This window comes from Oncorhynchus gorbuscha, linkage group LG04 (assembly GCF_021184085.1).
Source record: "Oncorhynchus gorbuscha isolate QuinsamMale2020 ecotype Even-year linkage group LG04, OgorEven_v1.0, whole genome shotgun sequence".
NCBI classification, from domain to species: domain Eukaryota; kingdom Metazoa; phylum Chordata; class Actinopteri; order Salmoniformes; family Salmonidae; genus Oncorhynchus; species Oncorhynchus gorbuscha.
In genome coordinates, this window is record NC_060176.1 from 45,696,343 (window position 1) to 45,717,305 (window position 20,963).

Here is a 20,963-nt window from a genome sequence, read left to right on the forward strand (position 1 = left end):
TGCATGATAGTGGTCCATTTTAAATCAAAACTAATTCTAGACATATACAGTGGGGCAAAAAAGTATTTAGTCAGCCACCAATTGTGCAAGTTCTCCCACTTAAAAAGATTAGAGAGGCCTGTAATTTTCATCATAGGTACACTTCAACTATGACAGACAAAATGAGGGGGGAAAAAATCCAGAAAATCACATTGTGGGATTTTTTATGAATTTATTTGCAAATGATGGTGGAAAATAAGTATTTGGTCAATAACTAAAGTTTATCTCAATACTTTGTTATATACCCTTTGTTGGCAATGACAGAGGTCAAATGTTTTCTGTAAGTCTTCACAAGGTTCTCACACACTGTTGCTGGTATTTTGGCCCATTCCTCCATGCAGATCTCCTCTAGAGCAGTGATGTTTTGGGGCTGTTGCTGGGCAACACGGACTTTCAACTCCCTCCAAAGATGTTCTATGGGGTTGAGATCTGGAGACTGGCTAGGCCACTCCAGGACCTTGAAATGCTTCTTACGAAGCCACTCCTTCGTGTGTGTTTGGGATCATTGTCATGCTGAAAGACCCAGCCACGTTTCATCTCCAATGCCCTTGCTGATGGAAGGAGGTTTTCACTCAAAATCTCACGTTACATGGCCCATTCATTCTTTCCTTTACACGGATCAGTCGTCCTGGTCCCTTTGCAGAAAAACAGCCCCAAAGCATGATGTTTCCACCCCCATGCTTCACAGTAGGTATGGTGTTCTTTGGATGCAACTCAGCATTCTTTGTTTTCCAAACACGACGAGTTGAGTTTTTTTACCAAAAAGTTATATTTTGGTTTCATCTGATCATATGACATTCTCCCAATCTTCTTCTGGATCATCCAAATGCTCTCAAGCAAACAGACGGGCCTGGACATGTACTGGCTTAAGCAGGGGGACATGTCTGGCACTGCAGGATTTCAGTCCCTGGCGGCTTAGTGTGTTACTGATGGTAGGCTTTGTTACTTTGGTCCCAGCGCTCTGCAGGTCATTCACTAGGTCCCCCTGTGTGGTTCTGGAATTTTTGCTCACCGTTCTTGTGATCATTTTGACCCCACGGGGTGAGATCTTAGGTGGAGCCCCAGATCGAGGGAGATTATCAGTGGTCTTGTATATCTTCCATTTCCTAATAATTGCTCCCACAGTTGATTTCTTCAAACCAAGCTGCTTACCTATTGCAGATTCAGTCTTCCCAGCCTGGTGCAGGTCTATAATTTTGTTTCTGGTGTCCTTTGACAGCTCTTTGGTCTTGGCCATAGTGAAGTTTGGAGTGTGACTGTTTGAGGTTGTGGACAGGTGTCTTTTATACTGGTAACAAGTTCAAACAGGTGCCAGTAATACAGGTAATGAGTGGAGGACAGAGGAGCCTCTTAAAGACGAAGTTACAGGTCTGTGAGAGCCAGAAATCTTGCTTGTTTGTAGGTGACCAAATACTTATTTTCCACCATCATTTGCCATTAAAAAGTCATTAAAATTCCTACAATGTGATTTTCTGGATTTTCTTTCTCATTTTGTCTGTCATAGTTGAAGTGTACCTATGATGAAAATTACAGGCCTCTCTCATCTTTTTAAGTGGGAGAACTTGCACAATTGGTGGCTGACTAAATACTTTTTTACCCCACTGTATTATTTAGTATATGTAAAGACAAGATTCAATTACAAATAGTCTGATGGGTGACAATATTATCACTTGGGAATGATGTATTATCACTTGTGAATGATGCCCAGCTTGTGCACTCAGGCAAGAAACAGCACATGCCTTTTTGTCTCTCAAATTTTTCAAATCATAGTCGCACACCTCATGTAGCCTACCCCTTAGGCCTATATGTTTTAATACGGTTTGTATCACACCTAAAGAGGCCAAATAACATCTTAGAATTAGTCCGCTTTACAATCGGTGTGGAGCCTAATTGACATACATAGGCGACCCGTGACATTCAAGTTTGAGGAAGATAATTTTCACCACGAAAAAATGCACTTTATAATAAATCACCACATGCATAATCGCATTTGTGGTCATTTTGATAACAGTGTTTTCCTGCTAATTGATTGCATTTTGGAACATTTGTGCCTACTGCCATGTTCGTATCTTTGCGCTTATGATGGGAAGAAATAGCCTAATAGTTTATCAACATTTTTAGCCAAATGTTCTGATCTGGTGCATCAGCCTCATTGCTTTAAAAACGTTTTATTGAGTGGTTGTATTAATTTAGGATTTATCGCATCCCGCAACAGTCCCAAAGTATCTTTGGAATATTTCTTTAGAATAGGTTAACTTTTGTACAATGGGGGATAGTGGATTGACGTAGGCTAGTTCTTTTGTTGTTCGTTAGGCCTACTTATCTTGTTGGCTGACGAAAAGTAAATGTGGACACTTCTTCTAACATCTTCAAATATGTGCTTCAGAATTCGATAAGACGGACATGCACAGTTGTGTCCCTGATGTGTCTGTCTTCATTTGTAGTCTACTTTAGAGCTTTAGAGCCTGTGAGAAGGACACAATCACATGACGGGCATTGGCTAATAAGAATTGAGATATATGTGAGAGGGTTGTGAGTGAGAGGTGCTTCAGAGCACGGCGATTGGCAGCCGGCAGAAGGGAATTATAATAATTATATTCAGCCCAAGGGCACTACGGCCACACAAGGGGGATGCCGTCAGGAAATTCAAGGCCTGGTGAGAAAATGATCAAGTGCTTATCAAATTGTGAGTGAGAGACTGATGAAGTGTATGCAGCCTGTGCAAGAAACAGAGCAGAGCTCATTCCTTTCATGCAACTTTTTTTCAAATCATCATTAGAGTCGCATCACGCAGCCTTAGAATGTATTAAACATCTAAACTTACAGCCCAACATTTGTATCACAACTAAAGTTGCATAAATAACTAAATTAAGTGTATAGGAGGACCAGCTTCTTTGTTAACCGCTCAACACAGAATAGCTACATGTGCACACTCTCTCGGAAATCGGTTGGAGAAAATATCCTTTCTATTTTATTCAGCTATGTTCAATTGTATTCGTCATACTATAAAATAATATAAAATAATGCCATGGAATTCTAAGCAAATCCTGTCTGCTAAATGAACTAGTATATCCCACAGCCATTTGGCATAGCAAAATCAAGGCCTAACATAATGTCAGAGTATGCTATTCTGTTCTTCTGAAATAGACAAAAAATAAATAATGGATTTATTGTGATGGTGTAGGCTATATTAAATTGATTTATTATACTTTTTAAAATATAGATGTTCCAAAGGTCTGCATCCGTGGCTTGTAGGCTATGTGGGAAGCCAGGAGAGGCTAAACGTGTTTATGTTAATTATTAGTCAATTACCGTGAGACTGGCAGTTATTGTCTTGACAATCACCGGCTGACAACATTTCTTGACTGCCTCAGCCCCAGATATGATTGCATCACTGAATATGACTATATCGCTCCAAAGTGTTTAATTTGCACCCTAGCCAGTCCTGTCAATCAGGCCATTGCTAGAAGACAAATTGTGTTTCTCTGGACTCCATCCCAGCATCGTTAATTGGAGGGATGTGTCCGGGAGATGTAAATTGGCACGTCCTCTCTAACAGCTTCAGCAGCTTCCTCCCGAGGCCCTGCAATCACAATTCACAAGCCATTCTTCTTGTCTGTGTGCTTCCATTCCCACTCCCTCCTGACCCTAAAATAGATATATTACTGCCATTTGCTGCCTTAATAGCAGGCTCAGAGACTGGCAAATTACACAGAGACGGTCAAGCTCCGACTCCAAGAGGGCACAGGTTGAAGGAAGCTCTGTTCTTTGTTCTAGTTATCGTATATTTCAGCAGAGGAGGAGAGGCAAATCAATATGCAGACAACCGGGAGACTGGGAGATTACACAAACACATCAGTATAACAATGACACCCATTTACACTCAATTTATTTCCCATCGTTTTTAAGTGTACTGTTTTTTGAGAGATTGCAATCTTATCTGCCACATGATTCACTGAACAAGATTGCTTTTAACAAGGATTTTATTTCAACACTTTGGATTGTTTAAAGATGGGTGAATTAGATAGATGGGGGATTTTTAGAGCACCAGGGTGTTTACACTGCAGGCTTTATACACATCATTTGGTAGTTCCCTGTTGAAGACATGTTTGTTCGAATACGTCGGTGGTAAGGCATTTTTCTGTTGCAGGCTTTCAGTTTTAATTGTATATATATATATATATATATATATATATATATATATATATATATATATATATATATATACCCAGAACATATTTTGTTCTCAGCATTTCCTTATCCATTAATACAATCCTTGCCTACTAGGTTGAGGCATCTTCAAGTTTCTTGCGATCACACAAGTGAGGGATGTTTTTCATTACGAGTTCAGTTTTATAAACCCATTAAATATGATACAGCCAAGAAGCTGACTGTAGTTTTGCACTATTGGGCCATTTGGCGTGATCTAAGCGGTGTCCCTGGCCTTTTTTATATTTCAGAGGAAGCATATGCTGTTTCAGCTCTCGGGTGCTTTGCTGCAGTCAGAGCTGTACTGTAGCTGTCACTGAGCATGAGATGCACCATCTGAGTGGGGCAGATGGCTCGTGGTTAATTTAGCATGAAGCATGGACCCTCACCACCTTTCTATGTTCATGAACAATCCACGCAGATGATCACGCTGTTGATCAATCACTCTCTCTGGTTGCCGGGACAATATCTCTCAATTAGCCATTAAGACAATGTAAGCTGTGGCTGGGATAGGAAGTAGAGTGACTCAATTGAGCATTTAGATAAGATATTACCATTAGAAATACACTAGGGAAGGGGAGAGATGAACCGGCCAACATGGCAGATGTGATCACGACACTGAATTGAATCTACTGTGATACTGTATGGATATGGTGACATCTTCTAGGTGTCTGACATGTAGTTATCTGACTGTGTCCCGAGTTGGCTCTGGATGAATCCTCTTCAATAGGTGTCCTAGATGTTGAAATCAAGATCTATGTGTGAGATTTAGCTGAATATTTTAAATTGGTGCAACATTTTCAATTGGCTCTTCTACCTGTTACTCTATTGTCATTTTAGGAAGGTCAATTTCAAGTTTAACAGAAATAAGTGGCTCTCTCATGACTCACCAAAGAGCAGAGGAACCTGAAGGAAGGATTTTTTAAAATATATATTTATTTATTTCACCTTTATTTAAGCAGGTAGGCTAGTTGAGAACAACTTCTCATTTGCAACTGCGACCTGGCCAAGATAAAGCGTAGCAATTCGACACATACAACAACAACACTGAGTTACACATGGAATTGTAACGGTTTTCTTTAGGTGAAGTAGAGGCGGACCAAAATGCAGCGTGGTTGTTATTCATTGTACTTTAATAAAGAAACTGTACACGAATAAACTAACAAAACAACAAACGTGCGAAAATCTAAAACAGGCCTATCTGGTGCAAAACACAGAGACAGGAACAATCACCCACAAACACACAGTGAAACCCAGGCTACCTAAATATGGTTCCCAATCAGAGACAATGACTAACACCTGCCTCTGATTGAGAACCATATCAGGCCAGACATAGAAATAGACAAACAAGACATCCAACATAGAATGCCCACTCAGATCACACCCTGACCAACCAAAACATAGAAAAATACAAAGCAAACTATGGTCAGGGTGTGACAGGAATAAACAAAACATACAGTCAATAATACAGTAGAACAAAAGAAAACAAAAAGTCTACATACAGTGAGTGCAAATTAGGTAAGTTAAGGAAATAAATAGACCATGGTGGTGAAGTAATTACAATATAGCAATTAAACACTCAAAAGGTAGATCGGCAGAAGATGAATATGCAGGTAGAGATACTGGGGTGCAAAGGAGCAAAATAAATAAATACCAGTATGGGGATGAGGTAGGTAGATGGGCTGTTTACAGATGAGAGTGAATGCAACAGCAGCAGCAGAGGCACAGCGCTCCAGCAGCTGTAGACTGGTGCTCCATTGCTCATGCAGGGCGGGTGCCACGGGAGTTGCTGCAGGTTGTATTGCCTTGATGGATGCCAGGGCTGCAGCACATTCTTTCACCTTTTCAAAAAAGCGTTTGAGAAGTGGCCTGTCAAAAGGCTACGCGGTGCCGAGCCCGAGCGACAGCCCTGCCGCTCACTGCAGCGCTTTAATGTCAGAATCATGAGAGTGTCAGGGGAGCCTCTATCTTTCTTTCCCTCTCTCTCTCTCTCTCTGGCAAAATTTTAATTTAGGCAAGGCAGTCTTCGCTCTGACACATGGTTACTGAGGGGCTGACAACAGATGGAGAAATTGCAGAGAGAGAGAGAGAAAGAGAGAGAGCAATAGACAAAGAGAAAGAGAGAGAGATTCTTATCTCCCATCTCAGTCTGTCTGAATGGGATCAGAACAGCGGTTTTTCTATCTAGCTATGACAGGGATAAAAGTCAACAAACACTTAACAGCAGTGTCATCTATGTACAGTACTGGATGATGTTAGAAATAATCTGGGTACTTTGTTTCTGCTGCTGACCTTTTGTTCAGTCTGACATAACCTCATATTGAGACAATCTGGGAGCCATGCCCCCCCCCTTCTCTCTCTCTCTCTCTCTCTCTCTCTCTCTCTCTCTCTCTCTCTCTCTCTCTCTCTCTCTCTCTCTCTCTCTCTCTCTCTCTCTCTCTCTCTCTCTCTCTCTCTCTCTCTCTCTCTCTCTCTCTCTCTCTCTCTCTCTCTCTCTCTCTCTCTCTCTCTCTCTCTCTCTCTCTCTCTCTCTCTCTCTCTCTCTCTCTCTCATCAACGTGGGGGATATGACCATAGGTCGGAGGAGAGACTGGATAATTAGATTCAATGACGGGACATTAGTGTGGACATTTATCCTTACCTTGGCCTTTCTTGCCCTCCAAACCATTGCACTCAATTCAGAGAGAGGTTGCAAGCGATTGGGCTATTTGTCATGCCACTGTGTCGTTAGTTTTAACATGACAGCCATTACACTGTCACAGCAGTGCACCAGCTGAACAACTGTATCAGACAGACAGACATAGGATGTGTCCCAAATGGCACCCAATTCCCTTTATAGTGCTATATAACTATGTAGGGAATACGGTACCATTTGGGATGTATCCACGGAGAAATGGCTTGTCACTCTGTTAGTTGCTGATTTGGTGATCCACTGTCGCCGAAGACATCAAAAGGGGCGAGAAATAAAGTGATCGTCTCGTTCAGATCTTTGTTGAATCTTGGAGTGAGCTAGTTAGCCTCGGGTTTTTACACCCAAAGCAATGGTGCGTAATAACGAAATACTATCAACAGCTTACATATCACTCAAAGCAGAGCTCTGTCTAATTAGAGCTAAGGTGTGTCCATCATCAAAAACCTCAGTAATGGATGTTATAATTTCAATGTAATTGAATTGTGATCAATACTAAATGTGTGACATTTCAGTGTGGGCATGTCTTTAATTGATTCTTTCCACTTCCACTTCCCCCACACCAGGAACAGTCATTAGTGAAGTTGATCAGGCGTAGCTTGACAAGCACTGAGCACTGACCCGAGGTTGCATCTCCAATGGCACCCTATTCCCTGTTTAGTGCACTGCTTTTGACCATAGGGCAGTATGTTAGGAAAATGGTGGCATTTGAGATGCATTTCTAGTGTCTCCAACAGACAGCTGTATAGAGCAGTAGTTCTCAAACAGTGAGGCACACTTTTTAAGGAACTCAGTCCGGCTTTAAACTTACCCTTGAAAGTTGTAATAGTAGAATTCAAAAGGAATGCAATTTAGTGCGTCATCAGTTCCTCTTGTCATGTTAGTCATTGCGTACCTTAGCGAGCTATTTGTCAGCTAACGTTTTTTTTTCTGTCTTATGTCCATAGATATTGTTTATTGTTGTAATATTTTAGCCACTCAAATATCACATGTTCCCCAATGCTGGAAGGGGGCCCCAAGTGAAAAAGCTTGGGAACCTCTAGTTTAGAGGAAATAGAAGCTGCTGTTAGTTAGTCTGATATCATCCCGTCTAGCTCTCTAATATTTTGATTGACAGCACTGTGAAAGCATGCTGACCAGGTGCCTCATTTATAAACATTGCGCACGCACAAAATATCTCCCAAAACATGCGTGCACCAGTTTTCACGCAAAAGTTGGCGTTTATAAACAGGTAACTTTACGTGAGAAGTGCTTATCCTCCCGCAAATTTTAGAGGTTGAAGTATTGCATTGAAAGAAGGTTAGTAGCCTAGTAGCCTTGTGCAAATGGGGAATATATGATGACACTCTTATTCATAACAAAATAACTGGTAGCTTAACATAATAATAAGATGCAATCATTTGCCAGTAGTGAGAAGAGTGAAAATCTATCTATTTTATCTTTGCATTCTAAAATAAAATAGAAATAAGCATCTCCTGTGTGGCGCAGTGGTCTAAGGCACTGCATCACAGTGCTTGAGGCATCACTACAGACCCAGCTTCAATCCCAGGTGGTGTCACAGCCGGATGTGACTGGCAGACCCATGAGGTGTCGCACAATTGGCCCAGTGTTGTCCGGGTTAGGGAAGGGTTTGGCCGACCGTGATTTCCTTGTCCCATCGCGCTCTAGTGACTCCTTGTGGCGGGCCGGGTGCATGCATGCTGACTTCAGTCGCCAGCAGGACTGTGTTTCCTCTGACACACTGGTGTGGCTGGCTTCCAGGTTAAGAGAGCAGTGTGTCACGAAGCAGTGCATGGCTCTCGACCATTGCCTCTCCTGAGTCCGTAAGGCAAGACTGTAACTACCAACTAGATATCATGAAAAAAGGGGTAAAAGTTTATTTAAAAAAAGGATATTTTTAATTTCATTTCCATGATCATTGAAGAATAAATTCCTCATCCTTTTCTGGCTGTGATGGTTTCATACTCCCGAAAGAGACAAATTCTACAACAAATTTGGATAGGGTAACATTCGTTCCATCTCCCATTTTATTGGGCCCACTTTAATAGATAGTAAATAGTAAGATAAGCTATTTCAAGTATTTTGCTCTATGCAATCTGATCCGAAGCGCAGTTTAGTGGTAGAACAGATGGTTCATCTCTTCCATTGACGTTTGTAGGCTACGTCTGAATACTGTAATGCCAAATCGCTCAAGTAGACAATATTAAATTCATAAACCTATTACAAATATCATAACCATCGCAGTATAAATTCCTCACCTTTTTCCTGGCCACGATGAGTTCACATTCGCGAAGTAGCTATACAACAATCATGCATATCTTTAATTGAATTGTGCCTATTAGATAGGCTATTATAATTTCATGGTTTTTGCTGTATGCATTCAAACGGGAGTGCAGGTTTATAACATAGAGTAGAATTTAACAGAAAATGTACCTCTTTCATGGAAGTGCTTAGGCTACCACTGTAAGTATACATTGAGTGTACAAACATAAGGAGTTATTTTCTAATTGTATCACAGCTTTAACCGGGATTCACCTGATGAGTCTGTCATGGAAAGAGCAGGTGTTCCTAATATTTTGTATACTCAGTGCACAGGCCTACTGTATTTTTCATTTTTTTTCCAGGGTAGACAATGTTCCCGAATTCGCGGGCAGTGCAGCATATAAAGATCCACAATAATTAGCAGACATTTTGATCAAGTTGGCGATTGCTGTTTTGTTTAGATACTGCCTAGGCCTAATTCCAACACTTCCAAATTATACAGGAAATAAGGGTGTTAATGTCAACATAATAGGAGAATAATGGGCGTTGTTCAGGCGGAGTCATAATGATTGTTCACGCGTGCACAGTTTTACGACAGGTCTGATTTATTAACAGGAAACGTGCTTATGTATGGCGCGCGCCAAGTTTATGCATTTCTATATTTGTGTGCATGTGCAGTCTTTTCAGAAATGGTACACAGATATTTAGTTTCAAATGTATGCAACTTTTATAAATGAGGGCCCAGGTCTTTTCAATAGAACTATTGATTCCTTAAAGGACTGTCTCCGGTGGGATAGAATAGTTCAGGTATACATAATTAATAGCATTTGTGGTGGGACGTGGAACGTACATGTACTTGAACATGGTTCCATAGTTACAAAGTACAATCATTTCAAATGAAACAAGTAGTTAGCTAATACATGACACCTGTCTAAATCCCGCTAAAAACAAAAGAGCATTTGGGAAATATGTTTACATATGTTCATTAATCGAGTGTATCTGTGTTTGTGTGTTTTTAATTCCAGGTCTGAAACGTAGCTATACCTGTGAAGTCTGCAGTGTCACACTCAACTCTGTGGCACAGTACCATGCACATCTGCAGGGCTCAAAGCACCAAAACAAGTGAGTTTTCTACTCTGTGTACCGCAGCTAAACAGAAGATTTCACACTGTGTATACTCCTTGTCTGATGATGAGTGGCCAGCAATGTACAGTACCGGTGAAAAGCTTGAACACACCTACTACTCATTCCAGGGTTTTTCTTTATTTTTTTACTATTTTCTGCATTGTAAAATAATAGTGAAGACATCAAAACTATGAAATAACACATATGAATCATGTACTCACCAGAAAAGTGTTAAACAAATCCAAATATATTTGAGATTTGAGATTCTTCAAAATAGATGCTTTTTGCCTTGATGACAGCTTTGCACACGCTTGGCATTCTCTCAACCAGCTTCATGATGTAGTCACCTGAAATGCATTTCAATTAACAGGTGTGCCTTGTTAAAAGTTCATTTGTGGAATTTCTTTCCTTCATAATGCGCTTGAGCCAATTTGTGACAAGGTAGGGATTGTATTCAGAAGATAGCCCAATTTGGTAAAATACCATATTATGGCAAGAACAGCTCAAATAAGCAAATAGAAATGACTGTCCATCATTACTTTACGACATGAAGGTCAGTCAATGTGGAACATTTCAAGAACTTTGAACGTTTCTTCAAGTGCAGTCGCAAAAACCATATGATGAAACTGTCTCTCATGAGGAATGCCACATGAAAGGAAGACCCAGAGTTACCTCTGCTGCAGAGGATAAGTTTATTAGAGTTACCAGCCTCAGAAGTTGCAGCCCAAATAAATGCTTCACAGATTTCAAGTCACAGACACATCTCAACATCAACTGTTCAGAGGAGACTGTGAATCAGGCCTTCATGGACAAATTGCTGCAAAGAAACCACTACTAAAGGACACCAATAAGAAGAAGAGACTTGCTTGGCCCAAGAAACATGAACAATGAACATTAGACCGGTGGAAATCTGTCAAATCAAACTTTATTTGTCACATGTGCCGAATACAACAGGTCGTAGACCTTACCATGAAATGCTTACTTACATGCCCCTAACCAACAATGCAGTTCAAAGAGTTAACAAAATATTTACCAAATAAAGTAAAGTAAAAAATAATAAAAAGTAACACAATAAAATAACAGTAATGAGGCTGTATACAGGGGGGTACCGGTACCGAGTCAATGTGCGGGGGTACAGGTTAGTCGAGGTCATTTGTAAATGTAGGTAGGGGTAAAGTGACTATGCATAGACAATAAACAGTGAGTAGCAGCAGAGTAAAAACAAATGGGGGGGGGGGGGTTGTCAATGTAAATAGTCTGGGTGGCCATTTGATTAATTGTTCAGCAGTCTTATGGCTTAGAGGTAGAAGCTGTTGAGGAGCCTTTTGGTCCTAGACTTGGTGCGGTAGCACAGGAAATAGTCTATGACTTGGGTGACTGGAATCTTTGACAATTGTTGGGCTTTCCTCTGACACCACCTAGTATATACACTGGCAAGAAAAAATATGTGAACCCTTTGGAATTACCTGGATTTCTGCATAAATTGGTCATAAAATAAAACAAACACAGTCTGCTTATACTAATAACACACAAACAATTATACGTTTTCATGTCTTTATTGAACACACCATGTAAACATTCACAGAATGAAAAAGTATGTGAATCCGTGTTAATAAGTGGTTGACTCTCCTCCTGCACAACATCCAGGAGGAATTTTTGACCATTCATCTTTACAAAACTGTTTCAGTTCAGCAATATTCTTAGGATATCTGGTATGAACCGCTCTCAAGGTCATGCCACAGCATTTTAAATCAGTTTGAGGTTAGGACTCTGATTGGGCCACTCAAGAACGCGTATTTTCTTCTGTTGAAGTCATTCTGTTGTTGATTTATGTCTGTGTTTTGGGTTGTTGTCCTGTTGCATCACCAAACTTCTGTTGAGCTTCAATTGGCAGACAGATAGCCTAATATTCTCCTGCAAAATGTCTTGAACTTGGGAATTCATTTTTCCGTCGGTGATAGCAAGCTGTCCAGGCCCTGAGGCAGCAAAGCAGCCCCAAACCATGAGGCTCCCTCCACCATACTTTACAGTTGGGATGAGGTTATGATGTTGGTGTGCTGTGCCTTTTTTTCCCCACACATAGTGTTGTGTGTTCCTTCCAAACATCTCAACTGTAGTTTAATCTGTCCACAGAATATTTTGCCAGAAGCGCTGTGGAACATCCAGGTGCTCTTTTGCAAACTTCAGGCGTACAGCAAAGTTTTATTTGGACAGCAGTGGCTTCTTCCGTGGGGTCCTCCCATGAACACCATTCTTGTTTAGAGTTTTACGTATCATAGACTTGTCAACAGAGATGTTTGCATGTTCCAGAAGTCTTTAGCTGACACTCTAGGATTCTTCTTAACCTCATTGAGCATTCTGCACTGTGCCATGTCAGTCATCTTTGCAGGACAGCCACTCCTAGGGAGAGTAGTAACAGTGCTGAACGTTTTCCATTTATAGACAATTTCCAGCTTAATGCAAGTCAACATTTATTCTTCTGATATCTATTTTGTTCGATGCATGGTTCACATCAGGCAATGCTTCTTGTGAATAACAAACTCCAATTTTGTGTGTTTTTTTATATGGCAGGGCAGCTCTAATCAACATCTCCAATCTTGTCTCATTGATTGGTCTCAGGGTTAGCTGTCTCCTGACTCCAATTAGCTTTTGGAAAAGTCATTAGCCTAGGGGTTCACATACTTTTTCCAGCCTACACATTGAATGTTTAAATGATGTATTCAATATAGTCAAGAAAAATACAATAATTTGTGTTCTTAGTTTAAACACACTGTGTTTGTCTATTGTTGTGACTAAGATGAAGATCAGATCAAATTTCATGACAAATTTATGCTGAAATCCAGGTAATTCCCAAGGGTTCACTTACTTGTTCTTGTCACTCTAGGTCAGGGGTGTCAAAGTCAAATGGACGGAGGGCCAAATAAAAAATTTAGCTACAAGCCGAGGGCCGGACTGTTCGAATGTTCATTGAATTTTTTTTAAATGACGCATATAGTCTAGTGAACCTAATTGAACCTACTGAAAACCTAACAAATATATTCCAATATGATCAGATAAATAAAGCAATATTTTCTTATGGCTCTGTCAGTAATCTTTAATTTTCAACAGACACAAAAGACAAATTTCCTTTATATAAAAATCCCCATAACATGAACATTAAATGAAAGAAACCGGTATTCAAGGCACCATCAGTAGCCTATATTTTCTATTTTAGCAAAAGTGGGCTAAATTTACTTCAAAGAAAAAAACAATAATAGCAATTTTCTATCATCCACTCAACTGAAATATTTTAAAAATATAATTGGATTGAAATACAATAAAATAAAGTGCAAAAATCTATTAATCAAAAACAACACTTTGTTTAAGGAGAAGTAACATGCAGTGAAAACAAATATTAAACTTTAACTTTTAAACTTGAACTGAGTAAAAACTCTAAATATGTGATTGCACAGTAATGTTCACTTGTTTGAGGTTGAGGGTGATACTTGGTGGTGTCCCATCTTTTCCACAAGTTCATCAATGTTCGGGGTAAGGCTCTGAGCTGAGGAAATCCTCAGAATTGAGTGGAGGTGTTCAGCAGTAAGTCGACTTCTGTGTGATGTTTTGTTCAAGTTCATCAAAGAAAACAGTTGTTCACACAGGTATGTGCTGCCAAACATAGACAACGTTTGAGCAGCCTGGATGCGCAGCTGGGGCATTGTGTCGGGGAGGAAACGGGCGAACTCCGCAGCACCCACTGCCGCATATTTTGCCCTCAGTGCATCATTGCATTGGAGGTCAATCAACTCCATTTGGAGGTTTGGTGGTGAGCTTTCCACGTCAACAGCAAATGGGTTACCGAGCAGTTCCAACCTGCTTTTTTGTGCTTCAAAGTCAGCAAATCAGCGTCGAAAGTCAGCGGCAAGCATACCTATTTTATCAGCCAACTGTGCGCTCGGGAACGCACTGGTAGAGAGCTTCTCTTTCATGGTCTGGCAGCTGGGAAAGTGGCTCAAATTTTCTTTCCGCATCTGCGTCTCCCACAGAGTCAGTTTGGTTTTAAATGCCTTCACTGTACTGTACATATCAGAGATGACACGATCCCGACCCTGCAGCTGCAAGTTCATTGCATTCAGATGACTCGTAATGTCACACAGAAAAGCCATTTCACACAGAAACATTTCGTCTCGGAGTTGTGTTGTGTCTTTCCCTTTGCTGTCCATGAACAGACAAATCTCCTCACGAAGCTCGAAACATCTTTGAAGCACCTTTCCCTGGCTTAGCCATCGCACCTCTGTGTGATAAGGCAAATCACCATGCTCCGTTTCTAACTCCGTCAGAAATGCCTTGAACTGGCGGTGATTCAAACCTTTGGCTCTGATAAAGTTAACTGTGCGCGTGATGATGCTCATTACATGCTCCATTTTCAAGGCTTTACCGCACAACGCTTCCTGGTGTATGATACAATGATAAGCTGTCAGCTCACCTGTCGCGTTTTCCTCTTGCATCTTTTCCCGTATCTTCGCCACCTGTCCGCTCCTGTGTCCACACATCGCTGGTGCTCCGTCGGTTGTCAAACCCACGAGTTTTTCCCAAGGCAGCTCCATCTCATTTACACATCTTGACACCTCTTCATACAAATCATGCCCCGTAGTTGTGCCATGCATAGGACGTAAAGCCAAAAACTCCTCTGTCACGCTTAGGCTGGAGTCCACTCCGCGGATGAAAATTGACAACTGGGCAATGTCAGAAATGTCGGTGCTCTCATCCACAGCCAAGGAATATGCAATGAAATCTTTTCCCTTTTTCACAAGCTGCTCTTTTAGATTGATGGACAACTGGTCTACTCTCTCGGCAATGGTGTTTCTGCTCAGACTCACATTTAAAAAGAGTTGCCTTTTTTCTGGGCAAACTTCGTCACAAACTTTAATCATGCAGTTTTTGATGAAATCCCCTCCGTAAATGGCCGGGCTGATTTAGCGATCTCTTCTGCCAAAATAAAACTGGCCTTGACAGCAGCCTGGCCTTGTGATTTGGCTTTTTTGAACAGAGCCTGTCGAGATTTGAGGCCTCGTTTTAATTCCTCTGCCTTTTGTAGCCTTTGTTCCATGTCCATATTCTTGTTTTTGTCCGCGTGTTTCGTTTCATAATGTCGTCTCAGATTATACTCTTTCAGTACCGCCACACTTTCTCCACACAGAAGACACACAGGTTTTCCAGCTACCTCCGTGAACAAATACTCCGACTCCCACCTTGTTTGAAACCCCCCGGTTCTCAGTGTCCACCTTCCGTTTTGCCATTTTTGATGGGTATCTGAAAGTTAATTTTACTGTGATGCTGACAACTGCTGTGCCAATAAATATTGAAATGAAGCAGCCTACTGCTCGGTGCGTCACCGTTGCATTGTGGGAAATGTAGTATTGGTGCGTGTAAAAGATCTGCGGGCTGCCGGCTTGCTGCGGTCTGCGGGCCGGTTCTAATAATAAATCAAGATCATCCCAGGGGCCGTAAAAAACCTTCTCGCGGGCCGGATGTGGCCCGCGGGCCTTGACTCTGACATATGTGCTCTAGGTCCTGGATGGCAGGATGCTTAGCCCCAGTGATGTACTGGGCCGGTCAGATGCAGAACAGTTGCCATATGCAACCGGTCAGGATGCTATCGATGATGCAGCTGTAGAACCTTTTGAGGATCTGGGGACACATGCAAAATCTTTTCAGTCTCCTGAGGGGGAAAAGGTGTTGTTGTGCCCTCCACTACAACCCCGTCGATGAGAAAGGGGTCCTGTTCGGCCTGCGTTTTCCTGAAGACCATGATCATCTCCATTGTCTTGCTCACATTGAGGGGAGAGGTTGTTGTCCTGGCACCACACTGCCAGGTCTCTGACCTCCTCCCTACAGGCTGTCTCGTCATTTTCAGTGATCAGGCCTACCACTGTTGTGTGGTCAGCAAGTTTAATGAACGTGTTGGAGACGTGTTTGGCCACTCAGTATTGTGTGAACAGGTAGTACAGGAAGGGACTAAGAACGTACCCCTGAGGGGCCCCAGTGTTGAGGATCAGCGTGGCAGACGTGTTGTTGGCCTCCCTTACCACCTGGGGGTGGCCCATCAGGAAGTCCAGGATCCAGTTGCAGAGGGAGGTGTTTAGTCCCAGGGTCCTTAATTTATTGATGAGCTCCATTGGCACTATGGTGTTGAAATCTGAGCTGTAGTCAATGAACAGCATTCTCACATAGGTGTTCCTTTTGTCCAGGTGGGAAAGAGCAGTGTGGAGTGTGATTGAGATTGCGTCATCTGTGGATCTGTTGGGGCGGTATGCGAATTGGAGTTGGTCTAGCGTATCCGGGATGATGCTGTTGATGTGAGCTTTGACCTGCCTTTCAAAGCACTTCATGGCTACCGACGTGAGTGCTACGGGTCGGTAATCATTTAAGCAGGTTACCTTCCCTTCATTGGGCACATGGACTATGGTAGTCTGTTTGAAACGTGTAGGTATTACAGACTCAGCCAGGGAGAGGTTGAAAATGTCAGTAAAGACACTTGCCAGTTGGTCCGCACATGCTTTGAGGAAACATCCTGGTAATCCGTCTGGCCCCACGGCTTTGTGAATGTTGACCTGTTTAAAGGTCTTGCTCGGCTACTGAGAACATTGTCATGCAGTCGTCTGGAACAGCTGGTGTTTTCATGCATGCTTTGGTGTTGCTTGCCTCGAAGCGAGCATAACAGGCATTTAGCTCATCTGGAAGGCTCGCGTCACTGGGCAGCTCACGGCTTGGTTTCCCTTTGTAGACCATAATAGTTTTCAAGCCCTGCCACATCCGATGAGCGTCAGAGCAGTTGTAGTAGTAATTACTTAAAAATCATACAATATGATTTTCTGGATTTTTGTTTCAGATTCCGTCTCTCACAGTTGAAGTGTACCTATGATAAAAAATTACAGACCTCTACATGCTTTGTAAGTAAGAAAACCTGCAAAATCGGCAGTGTATCAAATACTTGTTCTCCCCACTGTATTTCAGTTTTTATTGTCCCGTTGGTCGGATTGTCTTTATTGTATGTCATCCATTTTGTTTTCCAATGATTGCATTTTGGCCAATGGAACGTATGGTAGTGGAGGTTTACTCACTCGGCTACGAATTCTCAGAAGGCAGCCTGACCTCTGCTCCCTTTTTCTCTGTCTTTTCTATGCGGAAATGACAGGGATTTGGGCAGTTCCCGAGAAAGCAGTATATCCTTTGTGTCTGACTCATAACAGAAAAAAATATTTGTCCAGTTCGAGGTGAGTAATCGCTGTTCTGATGTACAGAAGTTATTTCCAGTCATAAGAGATTGTAGCAGCAACATCATGTACGAAATAAATATCGCAAAAAAATTTACAAAATAGCACAGTTGGTTAGGAGCCCGTAAAACGGCAGCCATCCCTTCCGACTTCATTCTTCCTTTGGTCTGATGAGTCCGATTTAGAGATTTTTGGTTCCTATCGCCGTGTCTTTGTGAGATGTAGGTGAATGTATGATCTCTGCATGTGTGGTTCCCGCTGTGAAGCATGGAGGAGGAGGTGTGATGTGTGGGGGTGCTTTGCTGGTGACACTGTCAGTGATTTATTTAGAATTCAAGGCACACTCAACCAGCATGGCTACCACAGCATTCTGCAGCGATACGCCATCCCATCTGGTTTGCACTCAGTCCCCCTATCATTTGTTTTTCAACAGGACAATGACCCAACACACGTCCAGGCTGTGTAAGGCTATTTGACCAAGAAAGAGAGTGATGGAGTGCTGCATCAGATGACCTGGCCTCCACAATCACCCAACCTCAACCCAATTGAGATGGTTTGGGATGAGTTGGACTGCAAAGGGAAGGAAAAGCATCCAACAAATGCATATGTGGGAACTCCTTCAAGACCGAAAAGCGTTCCAGGTGAAGCTGGTTGAGAGAATGCCAAAAGTGTGCAAAGCTGTCATCAAAGCAAAGGGTGGTTTGATTTGTTTAACACTTTTTTGGTTACTACATGATTCAATATGTGTTATTTCGTAGTTTTGATGTCTTCAATACAACATAGAAAATAGTAAACCTAAGGTAAAACCCTTAAATGAGTAGGTGTGTCCAAACTTTTGACTGGTACTGTAAATTATACCGCGTTTGGTTTAGGAATATGTGCTATGCCACTGAAAATCAATTGGCACTTTCAGCCATAGCCATAGCTAGAATAGATAGATTGTATGCAGCTATAGATGATGTGAGAGATTTTGAAGACTGAGTAAGCAAAATATTAGATAGAGGGGGAGTCCCTCTTCTGGCTTCGGGCGTCTTTGTATCTTTTTCCACTTAAGTTCAGACTTATTGAAAGCAATTAGTTTTTGAGTAGGAAAAACGATTCTAATTGAGACATTTTTTCACTTCTTTCACATTGCTGCTGCTAATTGGTGGCCAATGCCGTTTTGCCTGCAGGAGTGGCACCCAGATTCAACAAGCGCTTGCTGTACTGTAAACACAAACAAACATCCAGAGCCCGGGCTAGCTCCATCAGGCTGTGATCATCAGAGAGAACAAACAACTAGCGCTAATGCACAACTAAAATGCACACATACACACACACACACACACACACACACAAACAAACAACCATCTAAGTCAAACATCTACCGCTAATACACAACTAAAATGCACACACACTTACACAACTGTCTAACTCAAACAACTGGCAATTATACACAACCAACACACACAACTAACACCAAGGGTGTTTCTCAAAATGCATACTACCGTGCTCCGAGCACACAAATTGGAGCATGGGAGGGTCAGAGTATATGTCCAAATCAAAGTATGCAAAATGGAGCACGGAGGGTACTTCTCAAATGTGTACTCCGTTTGTACATATTTTGAAGCATGCATCGATACACGCTTCAATGAAAAGTATGCAAAGAAATATAATGCAACCACGTAAGAAATTATGCAAATTTTCATAAAATCAATGGTTGCCATTATTTGTCCTGAAGCGAGAGAAAATAAACTCCAACTTCAGAATGAAATGTTGCCTATTCATATCTCATATGTTGCCCAACTACAATATTTTAGTTTGATACGTACATTTTGGCATGTTACCTACCTACAATACCCACTCTGGTGTCCGTAGGTCGCAAGCCCAAGGTAAGGCAATAAAGCTAACTGGCTAGCTAGGGCAACCTAGTGGTTAGAGCGTTGGGTCAGTAACCAAAAGGTTGCTGGATCAAATTCCCGAGCTGACAAGGTAAACAAAATCTGTTCCCTTGGTGCCTGAAATGTGGATGTTGATTATGGCAGCCCCCCACGCCTCACTGATTCAGAGGGGTTGGGTTAAATGCTGAAGATGCATTCAGTTGTACAACTGACTAGGTATCCCACGAAGATAGCCACAATGAATAGTTAGCCAGCTACCCACGAATAATTGACATCTACCTTGGATAACATTGGTTTAAGGCCATTTTCTGCCTGTTACCTACATTATTACGATTCACATATAGCTAGAAGTAAAACGTTTGCTTTGTGTATATCTTGTTTTGTCTCTATTGTTGCCATTTTCCTGGCTGGATGAAAGTTCAGTGAATGGGGAGATGCTGGGTGAGGTAATACAGTCGGGGAGTGCGAGTGCTTCTCAAATGTAATGTTTAATGCGTTCTCCACCTTCTCGTCCTCACAAGGACATACTCAAGAGAACGTCCTCTGAGAATGCACGTGGAGCATTAGAGTGTGGAGCACGGTAGTATGCATATTGAGAAACACTCCAACTCAAGCAGGTCATTCTAAAACACAACCAACATCCAGTGTTCAGAGTTAAACACACTGTTTTTGTCCGGAAACAGTAGTAGATAGGTAGTTAGGTAGGTCAGAGGATGGGCTGGTTGTGGGCCCAGCACATCTCAGCCTGGCCCGTAGGTGTGAATTGATGAGCTTTCTGTGGTGCATGTCCTGGAATTAATTCCCCCTGTTGGCCCATCTGCCCGCATGTGTCCACACTCCACAGGGATGCAGACATCAGGAGACATGACATACCGTTTAACAGCCCTGCACTTTAGTCATGCTTCACCACACTGCCTCATTGGAGCTAGTGGCTTTCCACACAGGCAGATCCAACCGCCCACCGCCAGCAGCCCAGAGCAACCTATTTCCTCTCTTTCTCTCAACACACTCTTTGTCACTCTCCCTCTTTCTCACTTCCTCTCTTTCTCTCTCTTTCTCTCACTTCCCCTCTCTCTCGCTCTATCTCTCTTTCTCCAGACCTCAACACCCTCCAGTCAGCCCGGGTGGCTTCACACTGCCTACAGTGTGATGGGTGTATTTAGGTCATTGCTTTATGCTAGTTTATCCAGATAGAATAAAGACATCTCCTTAGGAATTCTCTCTCTTCTCTCTCTTCTCTCTCTTCTCTCTCCCTCCCTGTGCGCAGAGGGCAGAGATGTTATTGTTGTGTGTCTCTTGTGTCCTACATCGTAGCTCGACCAAAAATAAGATGCTAGTTAATATGAAAGCATTGGTGCATTTGATGATTTTCGATGGTATAGCTCCTTTATTGTGCTTTGATGGTATGACCTTACAGAGAAGGGAGTACAGTGAGCGTGCTTACCAACCGTGTTTCAGTCATTTATCTAAATACCTTTTCCATTTAGCTAGGTTGTCACTAGA

General features: G+C 42.0%; 1 protein-coding gene across 1 annotated transcript in view; it reads left to right on the forward strand.

Annotated features, from left to right (window-relative positions):
• The window catches only part of zmat4a (zinc finger, matrin-type 4a), a 165,815-nt gene that overhangs the window by 132,298 nt on the left and 12,554 nt on the right, over positions 1-20,963 (forward strand). Inside the window, exon 6 of the mRNA XM_046346910.1 lies at positions 10,225-10,321. Within this exon, the coding sequence (XP_046202866.1) occupies positions 10,225-10,321 (97 nt within the window). The remainder of the gene's footprint in view (positions 1-10,224; positions 10,322-20,963) is intronic.